The 16,534-nt window shown below is 39.6% G+C and overlaps 2 protein-coding genes across 3 annotated transcripts; one reads left to right on the top strand and one right to left on the bottom strand.

Moving 5' to 3' along the window:
• Positions 1-5,092: 5,092 nt before the first annotated feature.
• On the bottom strand, positions 5,093-7,062 carry fam43a (family with sequence similarity 43 member A). Of its 2 annotated transcripts, none has more exons than XM_063891341.1 (2): positions 6,971-7,062; positions 5,093-6,872 (listed from the first exon to the last, which is right to left on the bottom strand). In XM_063891341.1, the coding sequence occupies exon 2, from the start codon at positions 6,834-6,836 to the stop codon at positions 5,796-5,798; it is 1,041 nt and encodes a 346-aa protein (XP_063747411.1). In that variant the 5' UTR covers positions 6,837-6,872; positions 6,971-7,062; the 3' UTR covers positions 5,093-5,795. The 2 variants fall into 2 exon arrangements, with proteins under 2 accessions (XP_063747411.1, XP_063747413.1); XM_063891343.1 differs by having other exon boundaries at positions 5,093-6,869; positions 6,971-7,043.
• A 997-nt stretch (positions 7,063-8,059) lies between these two features.
• Positions 8,060-16,527, top strand: lsg1 (large 60S subunit nuclear export GTPase 1). The gene is made up of 14 exons (XM_063891344.1): positions 8,060-8,302; positions 8,728-8,854; positions 9,255-9,375; positions 9,460-9,546; positions 9,743-9,829; positions 9,940-10,000; positions 11,888-12,064; positions 12,481-12,850; positions 13,343-13,443; positions 13,546-13,693; positions 14,285-14,404; positions 14,694-14,773; positions 15,303-15,476; positions 15,585-16,527. The coding sequence occupies exons 1-14, from the start codon at positions 8,204-8,206 to the stop codon at positions 15,762-15,764; spliced, it is 1,932 nt and encodes a 643-aa protein (XP_063747414.1). The 5' UTR covers positions 8,060-8,203; the 3' UTR covers positions 15,765-16,527.
• The last annotated feature ends 7 nt before the right edge of the window (positions 16,528-16,534 follow it).

Here is a 16,534-nt window from a genome sequence, read left to right as displayed (position 1 = left end):
AGAACATATGTTGTCATCAATATTATTTGTTTTTAGGGTGACCGTACAATATCAATCCAGGGACTTTGGATAAAAAAGAAGGCCCTTGGCTAACCCTGGTGCATTTACAACAGTGTTTAATAATGTGCACTGTTCCTGCAAATAAACAAAAGAAATAAATAACTAAAACCTGATAAAAAAAAAAGTATTTGTCTCTTGCCATTAATAAGCCTACGCTAGATTTCTTTTCTTAAAAAAAAAAGATCCTATGGTGGAATGGAATGTACTTATCCTTTGAATTTTGACTAAACATCTACAAACGTGACATCTCATTGGTCCAAGTTGTTTTATGCTAAAAAGACAATATTAACACACTAACAGGCTAAACCAAGATTGTTAGCATGGCACAAACTATTTAGTAGACATCAGATCATTGTAATTACAAAATGAGCATTTTAGCATGCTCGTGATAACATTTAGCTTAAAGCAACTCTGTGCCTTTCCCAGCCTCACAGCTCCCAGCATGGCCGTAGACTCCTTGTCTCCACATCCAAGTTGTTCATCTTAGATTATATAACCCAACTGGCTGAAGAAAATCACTGACATCTATCTGAATTTTCAGACACTGTCCGTTTTGATGGATATAGTTTCTCAATAATTCATTAAAGCATGTATTTTTTGCTAAGTCAATTCTGCACTTCAGTCAGAGCAGCCCCTTAAAGGACGCGACACATAAAATGAATACAGTTGGGCATGAAAGTGACTTGTATGTACACATATAGTGGATTTGCATGCAAAGACACACACACACATTTATGCAGCTCCAGGAGGACAGCTGTCAGATGCAGACTAATGAGAGCTGAGGATGGCACCGTAATGGATTTCTTTCCGTCCCTCACTGTCTGTCTGTCTCTGTCTTTCTCACATTCGCAGCGACCTGGTAAAGTCGTGAGTGGACTCTGACACTGACATCATCTGACACTGCCTTCCTGTGAAGCACAAATCAAAAATCAACCATCCTCCAAGAGAAAAGGCCAACAAAGTTCACCACAACTAGATACGTTCTTCAGCACTTTTAATTCTATGGTGTGAGTAAAAGGACCCTCAGTGGTTGTTGCTGTATTTGAGTTGGGTGTTAATTACACCTTCATGCTACAAATAGTAGTGTTGTATCCAGCTCCTCCTCACCTGCGTCAAATATTGAGTTACTGTCTACGTAAAGCATCTAATTACGAACTGAGGGCAAGCTGGGACATGTTTCTCTCTGCTACTATTCCTAGAGATTTGTTTTGTATGTTTCCACAGACAAGAGAAGGTCACCATCTCTCCATGCTCTGATTCATTCTCTCACTTCATCGTTCTGCTGGTGTAATCAGATCCGGGCACCCTAACTAACGCTCTGCTGCTTACCCAGCCCTCCTCATGCATTATAGACGAACAGTTTTTCTGCCTTGGCGTATCTGGCTGGTGCTGGTGATAGTGTGGTACATCGATGGCCTGCAGCTGCGTTCTACCAGCACATAATTAAACAACTCTGCTCTTCTGCTTGGGTGTCAGACAGTACAAGGGCTGCCAGCTTAACATTTCCCTTGGGTTTATTCATCATTTGGTTTTCTATTCATCATTTGGTTTTACTGTCCGCCTCTTTTCACTAAATCTTTATTAAATTTGTATTTGTCTCATATAGTTTTCTAACAGGTAACGCTCAAGCATCAAGTCCCCCATCCATCCATTCCTGGAAAATGAGGATGTCAAGCTGGCCTGGTCGCCATTAGACATAATATTGTTGTTGCTGTTTTTTGCAAAGGAGAATGTACGTACGTGTATCAGGACACGCTTGTCTATTGCAAGATCTGTGATTTGTGTGAATATAGTAACAAATTTCAATTAATTTATTTTCAATTGTTCAACTTCTAAATGCCAAGATTTGCTGTATATGACTCTGGACTGTGGTACGACAAAACAAGCATGATTTCAAGGAAAGTAGAATTTATTGGCCATTATTTCATGATTAGTCATTAGTTTGTATAACTTCTAGACAATTAATCAGGGGACTACACAATAAATTAATCATTTGTTGCAGGTTTAATGTGGTTATGTAAGCAATATAAGTCAATCTGCATGGTTTGTATTTTTTGATACCTTTAAAATCTTAAGAAATACACAATATATGTTTTAATAATGGACAAATATCTGCATATCTACATAAGTAGCATCTTTCCCTCTGACTTCAACATGCCTTACAATAAGTCAGGAAAACACCGGCGGATTTGTTTGAGAGAAAAGCAAAAGCAAAGGTGAATGTACAAGAAAAATAAAGAATTCTTCTCTCTTATCAGCATGGACCTCTACTCTCTCCCTTGGCAGATTGACATATGTTTTACGACCACTTGTTGTCAACAAACACTTTCAATCCTGTCATCATGTGAGTGGTCAGGCGCACCTGTGGCCTATATTCAGGTATGCCGGGAAGATAGTCCAAAGCCATGATTGCTTTTGCAAAGGTGGGACATGAGACACGCTGTTTGCAAAATGTAGGTCAGGCAGAAATATTGGAATATAAATTCATTAAGCAGCTGTGAAAAGCAAAAATTGCAGACAAATCCCCTGTGGCTCTGTCTATACTTGTATGTGGTAAAAGTTCTGGATGTCCACTAATTACATTGAGCAGGGCACATTCTGATGATGTCATATTTTCTTTACAGTATAACGGCAACCCCTGCAAGGCATCACACCACATCAGGAAAATACATCAACGAGTGTGTGTGTGTGTGTGTGTGTGTGTGTGTGTGTGTGTGTGTGTGTGTGTGTGTGTGTGTGTGTGTGTGTGTGTGTGTGTGTGTGTGTGTGTGTGTGTGTGTGTGTTTGGTCTCTTGATGGCACATCAATTCATAATGAGCTGCTGTGAAGCTTTTTATAGGACTGGCGGACCGCTGCCTGAAATACATTAACCTTCTATCTGCCGATCTCATATTAAAGCCATGGTGGGAATAGTTTTTGTTTTCAGTGTATACCTCAACATGGCCGATGCGATTGTGTCTGCTGGTGAATCACTGTCTGTGCAGATATCAATCCCCATATCCATCCACCTCCTCTGTGCAGCAGGGAACCTGTTATCTGTCTCCTCGTGTCTTATTCAGCCCCTGTTATTGTGCAGCATCACTGCAAGTGGTGTAAATGACAATTTGCCCGGCTCTCGGCTGGTGGAGCACCCGTGCATGCTGTGTAGAGCTGCAAGCATTAGTTAACAGATCAATTAGCTGATAGAAAATGAATTATCAACTATTTTGATAATCAACAAATCATTATAGTAGTTCTACATGCTAAACCGTCTTTGAAATTTGGAGATTTCTTGCTTTTCTCTTTTTTTCGAGAAAATAATAAAAAGTTGCAGCCCTAATGCTGTGGGCTTTCGGGGTGTGGCCTTGGCAGACAGATTCATGACTCCAAAGATTAACATACATTGATACTGTTTTATATGACTGGTAACAACTGTTTGGTAGGCGTAGGTCGTTGGCCATCCCTTCCGTTGTTGGAAGGGAAGTGACAGTGGCAGTTATTCTACTTTTACAGCAGCAAGGGAATTTGTTTCACTGCTGCAAAGTCAAAACCTCCGCTCAACACATATCCCATGATGAGAGTTTATCTGCCTCTTTGCCACTGTAGTTATCAGATAGCATGCCTAAATAGAATGAAGTAACCTGATGTGTAACTTCCCTTCATTAACTTATATTTTTGTGAATTCACAACACTTCTAATGCAGCAGTCCAGCAGTGGCCAAGTCAGTAGGGGCTTGGACTGGGAATCGTAGGGTCGCCGGTTCAAGTCCCCGAACAGACTTGAAATATGGAAAGTGGACTGCTACTTGGAGAGGTCCCAGTTCACCTCCTAGGCCCTGCTGTGGTGCCCTTGAGCAAGGCACTGGACATCTCCAATCCCCCCTCCCCATTGCTCCCCGGGCGCTGCACAATAGCTGCCCACTGCTCCTAGTACTAGGATGGGTTAAATGCAGAGGACCAATTTCACTGTGTGTGCTCTGCTGTGTGCATGCATGTGACTAATAAAGAGGGTTTCATCCTCCGATTCTATCTATCTAGTTTTGAATGACACTTCGTTACACCCATTTTTGACCAGTTACCAGGATGATCTATGTGCTGAAATGATGTTCACATATTTATGGCTGTGAATATTACCGTTTTTGACATTTTTAACTGTAAGTCACAACTGTTTTATGGTACAACACAACTCTATTGCATGTATTGGAAGGGTAGTAAGTCACCCAAACATCTAATTTAGGCTTGAATGGTACTAGTTCAATACATAGGCTTATGCCAATATAATGAAATGTAGTGTTTTGTCATTGTGTGAACTGTTAAACTAATCATTACATAATGATTGATTAATAATAGGATATCCCGGTCTGCTCTTAACTCATGAATATGCACTGTAAAGTCCTCCATTAAAAATGATTAGTTTCTTACAAAATCATGAATTATCAAATTGTTCCTCCAACTTTTCTCCAAAAACCTTGTTCTGATTAAATATGTAAAAGAAATGTACTGGCTGACTTTGCATATATTCTATACAATATCACAGTAGCCTATGTGGATTAAACAGCACTTGTTTTTGCCCTTGAGAGACTCCCTGTCTCACAAAAGGAAAACGCACATATTAGAAGATAAAAGAAAACAGTCAGTATGTTGTTAAAGGCATCTGGGGTTCAGCCGTCTTGCCATTAAATGACCCATGTGATGTTCTAATAGCTTGCTTGTTGTGACTTCCTCCTGTGTGTCCTGGCTTCCCTGAGGTCAAGGAGAATGAATGGCCTTCAGTATCTTAATTGAATAACTTCAACAGCCTTTTCCCTGAAAACAATTTGGCGAAAAGGGACACATTTCCAGCCAACACTATTCAATAAATAAATAATCATATGATGATACCTGTAGTCCATGCAGCTGAGAAACATATTTCTGTGTTTACTGCCTCCATGTGACGATTTTCACGCTGCAAATCTGACCTGAATTTGAGACTCTAGAGGTAAATCCCCACTCATATTGCAAAAGAGGAAACAAAAAGCCTAACACAACAAAAGTCTACACATAAAGTTCAACAGTTTCATATAATTTTCTTTTTTATTGATAAGTCTATGAGGTTCACATAACAAACCACATTTTTCTTTAAAAAATAACATATTTATACTTTAAACATCTTACTTTACATCTCAATACATAAAGGTGTGTTTCTTTTGCACAGCAAAGATAAAACATTGATGTTTTAGGCAACATACCAACAAACATTAAGTACATGAAGTCAACATAATACTTCCACAACAGTGCAAAATAAAGTAAATGAACAGGCAGTAACAACAGCGCCCTGACAGGAAAATTAAGGATGCCTGTTAAGACCCACTGAACCACTTAGGAAAAGAACCAGACGTGAGGAGCATCTTTCAACAGAAAAACGCAATTTGCAAAAGAGAGAAAAGTTAGGTAAACAAGCTTGAGGATACACAGATCCTTTTAAATAAAACAGATTAAATTAGTGCAGTGCGTCCTGGGGCGCACTTGGAATTTGTCGTTTCATCTCTCAAATGGGCATGCACTTGTTTTTCTTTTTTGTTTTTATATATAGGTTGACACAATGTTAAAATATGATTCAGTAGCCTTATTGTGCGTCCATGTGCTGTAACTGTCCCAGAGCTTTAGTCGAGTAGGCACCAGATGAGACAAACACTCTCCAAAACAAGGACAGGATAAATGTTTCTTGTGGAGACATGGTTCAACATAGGAGAGGCGCCCAGAAATACCTTAAAAATGTCAGGCGATTTCCTGCACCTTTACCTCCTCAAAGCCATTAGTGAGATGAGGGGGCTCCTGGTTGCTCTCTATGGAGGACTCGCTGCCCGTGCTCTCTCCAGAGAGAAGTCTGGTGACTCTGAGGTCAGCTTTCAGAGTCTGCAGGTCGTTTCCTATGCTCATCTCCCCCAGGTCATTAATAATCTGAGTCAATTCCTGTTTACCGTTAGCAACACAATCATCGTCCGTGTCCAGAATGTCCTCACACTCAAAGTGCATCGCTTTCTCCTCCTCCTCCTCCCCGACTAAGTCCTCTGTGATAGAGCCCAGTTTGGGCGCGCTCCGGCTGCGCTCCACTGGGGGTTTGTAGTAGCACTGTCCGTTCAGCAGCTTCCTGATGGGGACCAACGGGATGGTCTGTTCCCCTATGAGCTGCTGCTGCTGGTGCCTGGCATCGTCCCTTCGCTTTAGTCTTTTGAACTCAGCCAGGGCCGTGGCCGACGTCTGGTACAGCAGCAGCGCCATGGCTTTTGCCTTCTCCGGCTTGGACACCAGCACTGCGTGACAGCGCAGCATCACCGCCTTGTGCTTCATTTCGTGCCTGTAAACCCAGGCGAAAATCTTGGGTAGCCTCGGGTCCGCAACGCAGTATGTTATCCGGTGTAGCAAGTACAAGTGTCCCGGCCTCCTGGCTTTGTCGTCCACATGCACCATCCGGATGCCCTGCGAGCTGATGGTCAGCCTCATCTTGGTGCCGTTCTTGCCCATTTCACTTTTGCCCCAGATCTTGCTCACAGCCACGTCCGTGCAGCCGTCCCCTTTGGACTGGATGGTGGTGGCATTCCCCAGGTATAGCACCGTGTAAGTCGGGTCCTCGCTGGTGATCTTCACCTTTTTCCTCTTTGACTTGAACATGCTGCCCACCCTGTTGAGTGCGCTCTCGGGGCAGGACTTGGCGAAGGAGGTGAGCGCAGAGTAGTTGAGGCTCACCGCATATCCCTTCTGCTTGGACTGCTTGTCTTCCTCGATCAAGTCGAACTTATTCTTCTTCCAAGGCAGCATTGTATTGCTGTTTCCAGTCAACAGCAACAAAGTCTACTGAGGGGAAAAAAAGAATACACTTTTGATTAACTGCTAAATCCAAGAAGTGTATGAGCTACGCTACTCTGTGAGAACTGAACGAAAATACATCGTACTTCATCTGTTCTACCTCTAAAGAGCTTGTGTCCATTGTGGTGTCTCCCTGTCTTCTATTTTCGCAGTTTTGAAACCAGTCTGATGCTGAAGGACGATCTTTTCAGACTATATACAGGGAGAAACCATTTCAGGGAGACTGTAGGGGAGAGGGGGGCTGAACCAAAAGAAAATAAACTTCTTGTTTTTTATATAAACATTCACGTTTGACCTTTTTTCTCCAAATGACTGGAGCGCCAACTAAATTATAAAAACTATTTAAATATTTTTGGGGTAATCATTTTTTACAACATGTAGCATAACAATAGCCTCTAACCAGATATACAAAGGGGAACATAGAATGCTAATAAATATCTGGGTATTATTATGTAGATGTGTCTAAATAAGTCTAAATATATAGTTTTTTACCAAAAACTCCCAAAATATTGATTGGGTGATAATATAGAGATTTTAAGAATAAGCATAGTCTATTTTTTGCCGTATTAATGAATAATTATCAAAATAGGTTTATTACCAATGAAGTTTTCACATACAATTTATGTGTACTTTTTTTGTGCATACGATAAAGTAATTAAGAGGAAATACTGGCAAAGTACTGAAAAAGTCACACGATAAACACGAGACATGATATACATATTCTCATGCTGCTGTTTTATGCTGCCATCTTCTGGTTCGCAGCCGAAATGCGTAGACCTGTTAATCTCGTGTGATGATTGAAGAAGATTTATTTGTTACCTTGAGCAACAATGACTTTTCATTTGTTGATTGCAATCTATTTTATTAATAGGGGGTGCATTCTGTTTATTTTATACGTTTGTATTATTATTTCAAGTAAGGCATGAGGCATGAGGAACGAAGACCGCCACTGTCCTGTTTTCTTCAGGGCACTTTTAAGAGCTGGACCAAAAAAAAAAGTGGACTGTACCATATTTACGCCAAAGTAAACGCTAACATAAAGATAAATTAGTTTAATTCCAATATATGTATTTTTTTAATATCCAGATGTGGTATGCATATGTATTATTGCTTAAATACAATATATTAATAAATATCTCCTAGTATTTGAGATCAGGGTATGAGGCTTGATTGGTTTATCCCACTTCCGGTTATCACGACAACAACGTCGTGCACATGGGGCAGAGTAGCTAGCTGGAGATAGCATTTTCCACCCTCTCGATACCTTAACTTACAGCTTTGTTCGCTATATATTATATTACATAAAATCAGAATTTAGTATGGGTAAGAAGAAAGCAGGAGGAGCAGGAGTCCTGGGCAGAGCTCTGATAAAGGAAAGGCTGCAGGCAGGCCGAGGAAACAAGAGAGGCGACTCTTGGGTATGTCATGGCAATAAATAGCCTATATTAAACAAGCTTTATCAAGTTATCCAGGATATATCGCTGTACATGATATTTTATTAACTTCACTGCTGGCCCAGTTTGAACTGCCACGGTCAATAGATCTGACGAACATGGGTTGTTGCTTGCGCCAAACAAACTTAAGGACTATGATTTTATCGATGCTTTGAATATCTTTTATGTATAGTACCACTATATACACCTGTTCGTAATAAACACAACCCTTTGAGGAATTTGGCTTGGAGATAAATTAGACATTAAATTCCCTTACCATGTCTGTTTGCGTCCAACTGTGGCCCCAAGCATAATAGTGTGCTCAGGCTGCTGCTGTAATAAATGCCTTTGGATGCTGCTCTATAATCTATCCCTGTAACCTTTATTTGACCCTTTTCTCACCTTTGCAGATCCACACAAGTGAGCTGAATGATGGCTACGACTGGGGTCGGCTGAACCTGCAGTCGGTGACAGAACAGAGTTCAATGGATGATTTTCTGGCCACTGCAGAGTTGGCAGGAACAGAGTTTGTTGCAGGTTAGTATTACTTCAATAAACGCATGTATTCTTCGGAATCGGATGTATGTTGTGGTCAAAGACTGTCAATAACCTTTACTTAATAAGCATTACAAAGTACTTGTAGTGCAATATATGCCATTCAAGCTGCATCAAGCTGCACCCAGATTAAATAATTAATAAAATGCTCCGAAACTAAATTTAAAGTTGTTGAAATGGACTTATTGCTCATGTCCCTAATAGTCTTATTATTGAGCACATGGCCTGGCCAGTCACAGTGCCTTAGAGCTTCATTGATAAACGGTTTCTGTATTCTCAATAAGGTTGGCATTGACAGTGCTCAAATGTATTTTTGCTTAACTGTTCCTTTGTCATCCAGTAGTTATTTGTCTTGTGATGCCATTGTTGTCTGCTTTCTTAGAGAAACTCAACATCAAGTTTGTGCCAGTGGAAGCGAGAGCAGGCTTGATAACAGCTCAGGAGAGAATTAGGCTGAAGCAGCTGCATGAAGAGAACCAACATTTCCTCAGAATTCCTCGACGGTAAGAAAAACATTCTGCCACATTATTTTTAGGAATTCCTTTTGGCATATTAACATTTTGTCATATCTCTCTCCCAATTTAAAGCCCCCACTGGGATGAAGGCACCAGTGCTGTAGAACTTCAACAAGCAGAGAAAGACAGCTTCTTGGAGTGGAGACGAAAGCTTGCACAGTGTGTAAAATAATAATAAATCAGTAACATTTGCTCTAACAATTATTGTTTTATTATAAACAGTGGTGTCATTGTTTTGTGTATATTGTTTAAGAAATTGTGTACAAACACTGTCCGTACAGCATGTGTAATACGCGGTTATACAACCGTTTGATTGTCAATTTGACAAATCTAACTGCAAGTGTTTCTGCTAAAGTCTTGAAGAGGAGCAGAAGTTATTTCTCACCCCATTTGAGAGGAACCTGGAGTTCTGGAGACAACTGTGGAGAGTGATCGAGAGGAGGTAAACTAAACAAGAGCTGTGTACAACAGTCACATTATCCTGTCTTTAATGAGGAATGTGTTTCCTTTGTTTGAAACATTAGGCTGAACTGTTTTTCTTTTTTCTTGTAGTGATGTCGTTGTTCAGATTGTTGATGGCAGAAATCCTTTGCTGTTCAGAAGTGCTGACCTGGTAAGTGGATTTGGTTGAACTGTTTTAACTTAAAATGGATAGTGTGATCACTACGTATGCACGATGCAACGCAACTGTGACTAAACATGTTTTTCACATAGACTGTATATATAGATGGACAGAGGTTCGTCCGTTAAAAGTGAAGCAAGCGCTAGTCCAGAGCCCCCTGGTGGCTGGCTGCAGTACAATGCGTAGCTCCGCCCATTCCCATGTATTTTCAATGGGCAAGTAACCAACTTTCTATGTCACTTTTCTCACCTAAAACAAATTTTGCATCCACAACTTTTTATTCGAAAAAATAGCTTTCAAGGTGCTTCACATCACACCATTTTTCTTTTTCCCGAGAAATTATTTTCTTTAATGTTATTTTAATAAATATAAAAGGGGCGTGGTTACACTTTGATTGACAGTGCAGCCGCTTGCAACCTCCTTCAACATTTCATTTCATTCAGAGTAGCTGTAGGCTCGGCTGTAGTGGTGTTCTTTTGTCAGGCAACTCATATTTGTTTTATTTGCTGTTATTACTTTACATTTATATATTGACAGTCATGTCGTGTTGTGCTGTTGATTGTACTAACAGGCCATCTCAGGGGAGCTCTGTGCAGTTTTTTCGGTAAGTGAATATTAACTTAATATTAGCTAGCGAACTCATTAAAATGACGGTAGCGATAGCTTAGCCGCTAACGTTAGAAAGTTAACTTAATTTGACAGTAATCTATAGATTTTCGGACATCCTTGAAAGGATTATGGTCATATACCAACGAAAAACAGATAGATTTGTATGTTGAAGACGCTCGAAACATCGAGATTTCTAATGAGAAAAAAGTTAACGTTAACGTTTAAATATTCTAGGCTGAATATTTAATGACAGCTGTCACAGCTGGCTTTGCGATGAGGGTGTTTGACGTGCTCTGTGAAATACATGAGGTGAAATTAACAAATAACATTATTCTTAGTGACATTAGGTAGAAGGATGGTTATTATTGTTATTATTTATGTATCTTATTTGACATTGTGCCAGGAATAGCGATCTAGTTGGCAATCTGTTACGTTACATTACCAGGTTAATTTACCTCAGCATTCAGCGGTACTATGCATTATTAATTTAAAGATAGAACTAGTCTAATCATTGTCAGTATATTGTCAGTTTATTTTATGTAACGATGGTGTGATAGTTCTTAGACGAAGCCGTGTACGTGAAGGATTTCAAACTTTAACATTAACAGTTCTTGGTAACATTTAATGAGATTTAATGTTAACGTTATGACAGCTGTTTTCGCTATGAAGGCGGTTTAACTTCGCTAACGTTATGCTACCGAGTACCTCGGCATTCTGCTAGTTTATTAAAGGCATAGCCTAGTCAAATGAATGTCGTACAATGACTGACTGAACGAATGTGAATGTGTGTGTGGTGGGGAACGGACGGAGAAGGGGGCGTGTTTCACTCGATAAGGGGCGTGTTTCACTCGATGAGTGGGCGGGTCTGATCGCGACCTCCTCTTCACTGCGCATGCTTCAGATTCTACTGCGCAAGCGTACTTCGAACTGGCTCCAAATTTTCAAAGATGGCGTCGCCTCGGTTGCTTCAATTCTATAGAACACAGCTGAATGGAGCCACTCTGTCCATCTATATATACAGTCTATGGTTTTTCATGTCTGTTATTACTGCTTTAGGGTACACATTCATAATCTTAATGATGGGTTTCTGACACCATTATACTGTTGGTTCTCTTGTAGAGAATTGATTTATTTTGAGCTGTTATCTTTCATATTGATTACTTTTAAATTTTTACTAATTGTACATTGCCAATAAAATCCATTCAACAGACGAGAACAACTGTACAAAGGTGAACTAAACATATGACACTTTTTTTTTTGTGTTGCCAGGAGTTGTATGTAAAGGAAGTGTCAGAGCATAAGGTGAATATGGTGCTGGTGAATAAGGCTGACCTGCTGACCAGACAGCAGAGGCGAGCCTGGGCCACGTACTTCCAGAAACAAGGGCTGAGGGCCGTTTTCTGGTCAGCCCTTGCTGAGAGCGAACGACTGGAGGCAGAGGAGAAGGTTAGGAGCTTTCAGAAGCTGTACCATGTTTATTTTAATGTCTTTGTTAATGCAATCTTTTACATTTATTGGGAGCAACTAACGGTGTAGATCTTCATCTTGGGAAGTTCAATGTAAAAAGTTAATTTCAGATGTTTGCAAATGTGAGTAAGGCTTTTTAGCATATCAGACTTGCTACTACCTTAAGTATTTTTATTGTAAATGATTTGTTAAAATACATTTTCTTAAACATTTTTAAAAAAAAGTTAGCTTCCATTCATTCTACTATTTTTTAATTATTGTTAAAATATATTTGGGTTTTTGGGTGACACAGAATGCATTTAAGGGTCACAGATTCAATTTAATCTAGATTATATTTTTGCAGATTATTAATAAAATATTTTCAGAATTAAACTCTGTGTTAACTTGCAAAACAGGGCCTAGAAGTGGAGGCTCCAGAGTGTGAAGAGAGTGACCCAGAAGATGAAGAAGAGCCAGACAATGAAAACTTCACCCAGAAAGGGGCAGCTGGAGAAGAGGAGATGAAGACAGCTGGTGAGGAGGAGGATGACGAGGTAGAAGAGAGTGGTGCAGATGAAGATCAGCGGGAAAAGATAACTGTACAGGAGGAGGACTGGGACACATGCTCAGAAGATGAAGAAGAGGAAGAAACTTCTGGTTCATCCAGCAAATCCTCCTTCCACAACTCAAGCCGTCTGCTGCATAAGGATGAGCTGCTCGCCACGTTTAAGTCTGTTCACAACGGGACCAGGTGTAAAGAAGCAGAACTGACAGTGGGACTGGTGAGTGAAAAGTCTCAAACATATGCAAAATGACAACTTATTATTGATCAATTACTCACCCCTGTGTTGCCTTGGATTTGTATAAACCTTTTTGTGTTTTTCCATGCTGAATGAAGAATCACATAAAGTGTTAAAGAGTTGAAGAAAATGGGTGCCTCCTACAATTCACAGGATAATACAATAATAAAAGTCTCATTTATCAACTTGAATACTTGCTACTTCCCATACCTGAGCAGCAAGTATGGTAGCAACCATACGCAAGAAAAAAACTATATATGTGCAAGTTTTTTAAGTTGAGTTATTATGCACCCGTTGGTTAGAAGTTTGTATACAGATTTGTTTCTAAGGTTTGGTGCCATATACTTCAATTAAGATACATTTTCTAACTTTTTTGTACTGCCCTAAATGTAAAGAATTCATGGTAACATGGGGGTAATTCTGACATGCTGTTACCAAGTCACCTTGTGAGGATTGACTATATGTATGAATTCAACAGGTTGGTATCCAAATGTGGGAAAGAGCTCCACCATCAACACTATCTTCAGGAACAAGAAGGTGTCCGTCTCAGCCACTCCTGGACACACGAAGCACTTTCAGGTACAAGACTACTCCTAAAACCTATGAATATTAATTCAGGCATTGATTTAACAGAGAGTTTAATGACGGGTTATTTATTTTTTTGCCTTTCTTGTATAACAGACTCTGTATGTGGAGCCGGGCCTGTGCCTCTGTGATTGCCCGGGTCTGGTCATGCCCTCCTTTGTTTCTACTAAAGCTGAGATGATCTGCTCTGGGATCCTGCCCATCGACCAGATGAGAGATCACGTCCCTGCAATCTCACATATATCCTTTTTGTGATTGTAGCGCAGCAACCGCAAGATCCGGAATCAGCTTTTTCTTTTAGGAAAAAAAGTGTTAATTAGCTTCACATGTCTATGTTGCGCTTATAACCTGCAAGAGCACATTCTCATGATGGGAATTGAGTTAAAAGCCTGTCCAAGAATTGTTTGCAGGAGTGGGAGAACCAGTCTTTTTCTTTAGCGGTAACCAAAGGGGTTTAATGGAAACTTGGTGGTTTGTTTTAAATGCAAGATGTAATCATTGTCTGGAGTATGTTGTGTATTTAAAGTAGGTTATGTTCTGACAATGAACACTTTGCTAACTTAGGGGGGGGGGCGTTATATGTTCACAAACTTGTATTATAATATTATTGATAACTATATAAATCACAATATTGCGTGTTTTTTGGCTATTGATTAATCAACTTACCTCACCTCATGGCGAAGCCTACTCAGTGAACAGTGATTTTTATTTACTTTAATGGAAACAACAATTAAACAGTATGTTGATGTTTAAAGTAATCATGAAGCTCACAGCGTTTTCCAACTTTTAGACTTTCTTTAGTCTTGGTAAAGTCCTTGACAATTTTTTCACATATGTCAAGCAATCCCTCGCCATGTGATGGAAGGAACCTACGGCTTCAACATCATCCGACCACGAGAAGACGAAGACCCCGACCGTTTCCCTTCCTCTGAGGAGCTGCTCATGGCTTATGGATGTAAGACTGCCAGATATTTATTATATTTGTACAGAGAATATATTAACAGGCCAAGGAAGTACTTTATGAAAATGAGCTATGATAGTCACCCATCTAGTTCATCTTTTATATCTAATATTACGATTCTTTTCGTAGATGTATGCTGTATTAACCCACTTAATGTTCGCTTTTTTCTTTAATGTAGTTTTTTTTGTTGAATATATCATAACTTTTAAAGAAATGTTATTGTAAACTCTGCATTTACACAAGAGCTGAATAATAATTATCATTATTTTTCCCTCTGTTACAGTCATGAGAGGCTTCATGACGGCGCATGGACAGCCTGATCAGTCCAGATCAGCCCGCTACATCCTGAAGGATTTTGTCAATGTAAGTGCCAGACCTCAGTCAGAACTGAAAGATGATAGTTGCTAGGCTGTTGACTGATTTTATCCACCAGAATCTGTAGACGGTCTCTTTAAAATAGTTCCAACATGAACTGCTGTGGAGTTCTTTTAATGTTTTTTTTGGGGCGTTTTTAGCATCACAAGCTTCAATTAATCGAATTCCTTTATATTGAAAAACGGGCAGATATCTTTACGCCTGATATCCCCAACACTCTGCAACTCACACAAAACAATCGATGATATTAAGTAGCACTACGGTAAGAGAAAACATTTTTTGGTTGGAGTTCACGGTCCCTTTTGATTCAATATTTGCCACATGTATTTTCCATCCACCTGCAGCATTACCTAAAATAATTATGATACCACTGTGCTTCTTCTTTGTTTAAAACAAGACAGCACCTTGTGCCTTTGCTGCACAATGGAGTAGCTGTTTTTATGAAATTATATCATTGAAATTATAATGTGTGCATCCTGAATAGACCCTTTTTCCTAACAATGTTGACTCCATGCAGGGAAAGCTTCTGTACTGCCATCCTCCACCACACATTAATCCTGAAGACTTCCAGCCGCAGCACAGCAAGTTCCTGAAAACAGACGTAGACTTCAGTGAGCTCTCTTCCACAAAAACGGGCAACCACAAAATCAAGAGGATTGAAAATGTTGTTGACAAAAACTTCTTCCATCAGGTACAGTTCAGATAACGTCTTTGTGTTATGAAATGCCTCCATAGTTGTCACTATTTCTCATAAAATAACAAATGTGTGAAGCTAATGGGTATTGATCTCCATCTCCAGGCAAATGTGCGGGCACTCTCTAAGGGGGTTCAGTCTGTAATGGGCTACAAGGTCGGCAGCGGACCTGTCCCTCCACCAAAAGCTGGATCAGAGATGGTAGAGGGAAAACCCTGGAAAAAACACGGCAATAAAAACAAGAAGGAGAAAGTACGGCGTCTTAACAGGCATCTGGAAGCCTGACCAGGATCTGAAATAAAAGCACTTTTAATGACAGATCATTTCAGTGGGAATGTAAAAACCCTTAACTGCAGTTCACCTGATGTAATTCCAAAGGAATTAATGTTTGAGCAGTATCTGACGGTAGATGAAGGCCATTTAATTATTTGGTTATGGAAATGTCAGACGGTCTCTATGTTAACTACTGAGGTGTAACAGATAATCTGTTAAGATCATATTGGTGCAATGCATTCCATCATCTGAATCAGTAGTTGTACAACAGATCTCACCACAGTGTTCGGAAAGGGACTCAACATCACTGAGGTTGGAATTTTTCACTTTGTATTTAGAAGGTGATCCAAAGACTCATCACAAAGTCTTTATTACCCAGGTAAATGTCTGTATTCCAGATTATGCTTTTATCCATACACAGTTGTGATAAATGTAACTCAAATAGAAAAAACAATAAATCCAAAGTTTTCATGTTTCAATTCTTTAATCTTTTCAATTAGCTTATCTATTGAATGCTTCACAGTGCAATGTTTGGAAAATACTTCTTACCTACAAGGGTTTATGGATTCATTTTGGGGGTTCATGTATACAAAAGCTATATTTACTGTAGTTTAGTAGTATACAAATGTACACAAATCAATATTTTAACATCTGCATATAATGAAATGACTAATGTAAACAGGATCATATCTTGTGAATGAAGTTCACCCAAACTCGGGAAATTAAAAATGTGTTGAATTGATTGTTGGAAAATAAAGAGCTGGTAAACCTATAACATCTAT

The sequence above is a fragment of the Eleginops maclovinus genome, chromosome 9, assembly GCF_036324505.1.
Source record: "Eleginops maclovinus isolate JMC-PN-2008 ecotype Puerto Natales chromosome 9, JC_Emac_rtc_rv5, whole genome shotgun sequence".
Lineage (NCBI taxonomy): Eukaryota > Metazoa > Chordata > Actinopteri > Perciformes > Eleginopidae > Eleginops > Eleginops maclovinus.
Note: the sequence above shows the minus strand (reverse complement) of the source record. Positions and strands in the feature narration are given on the sequence as shown.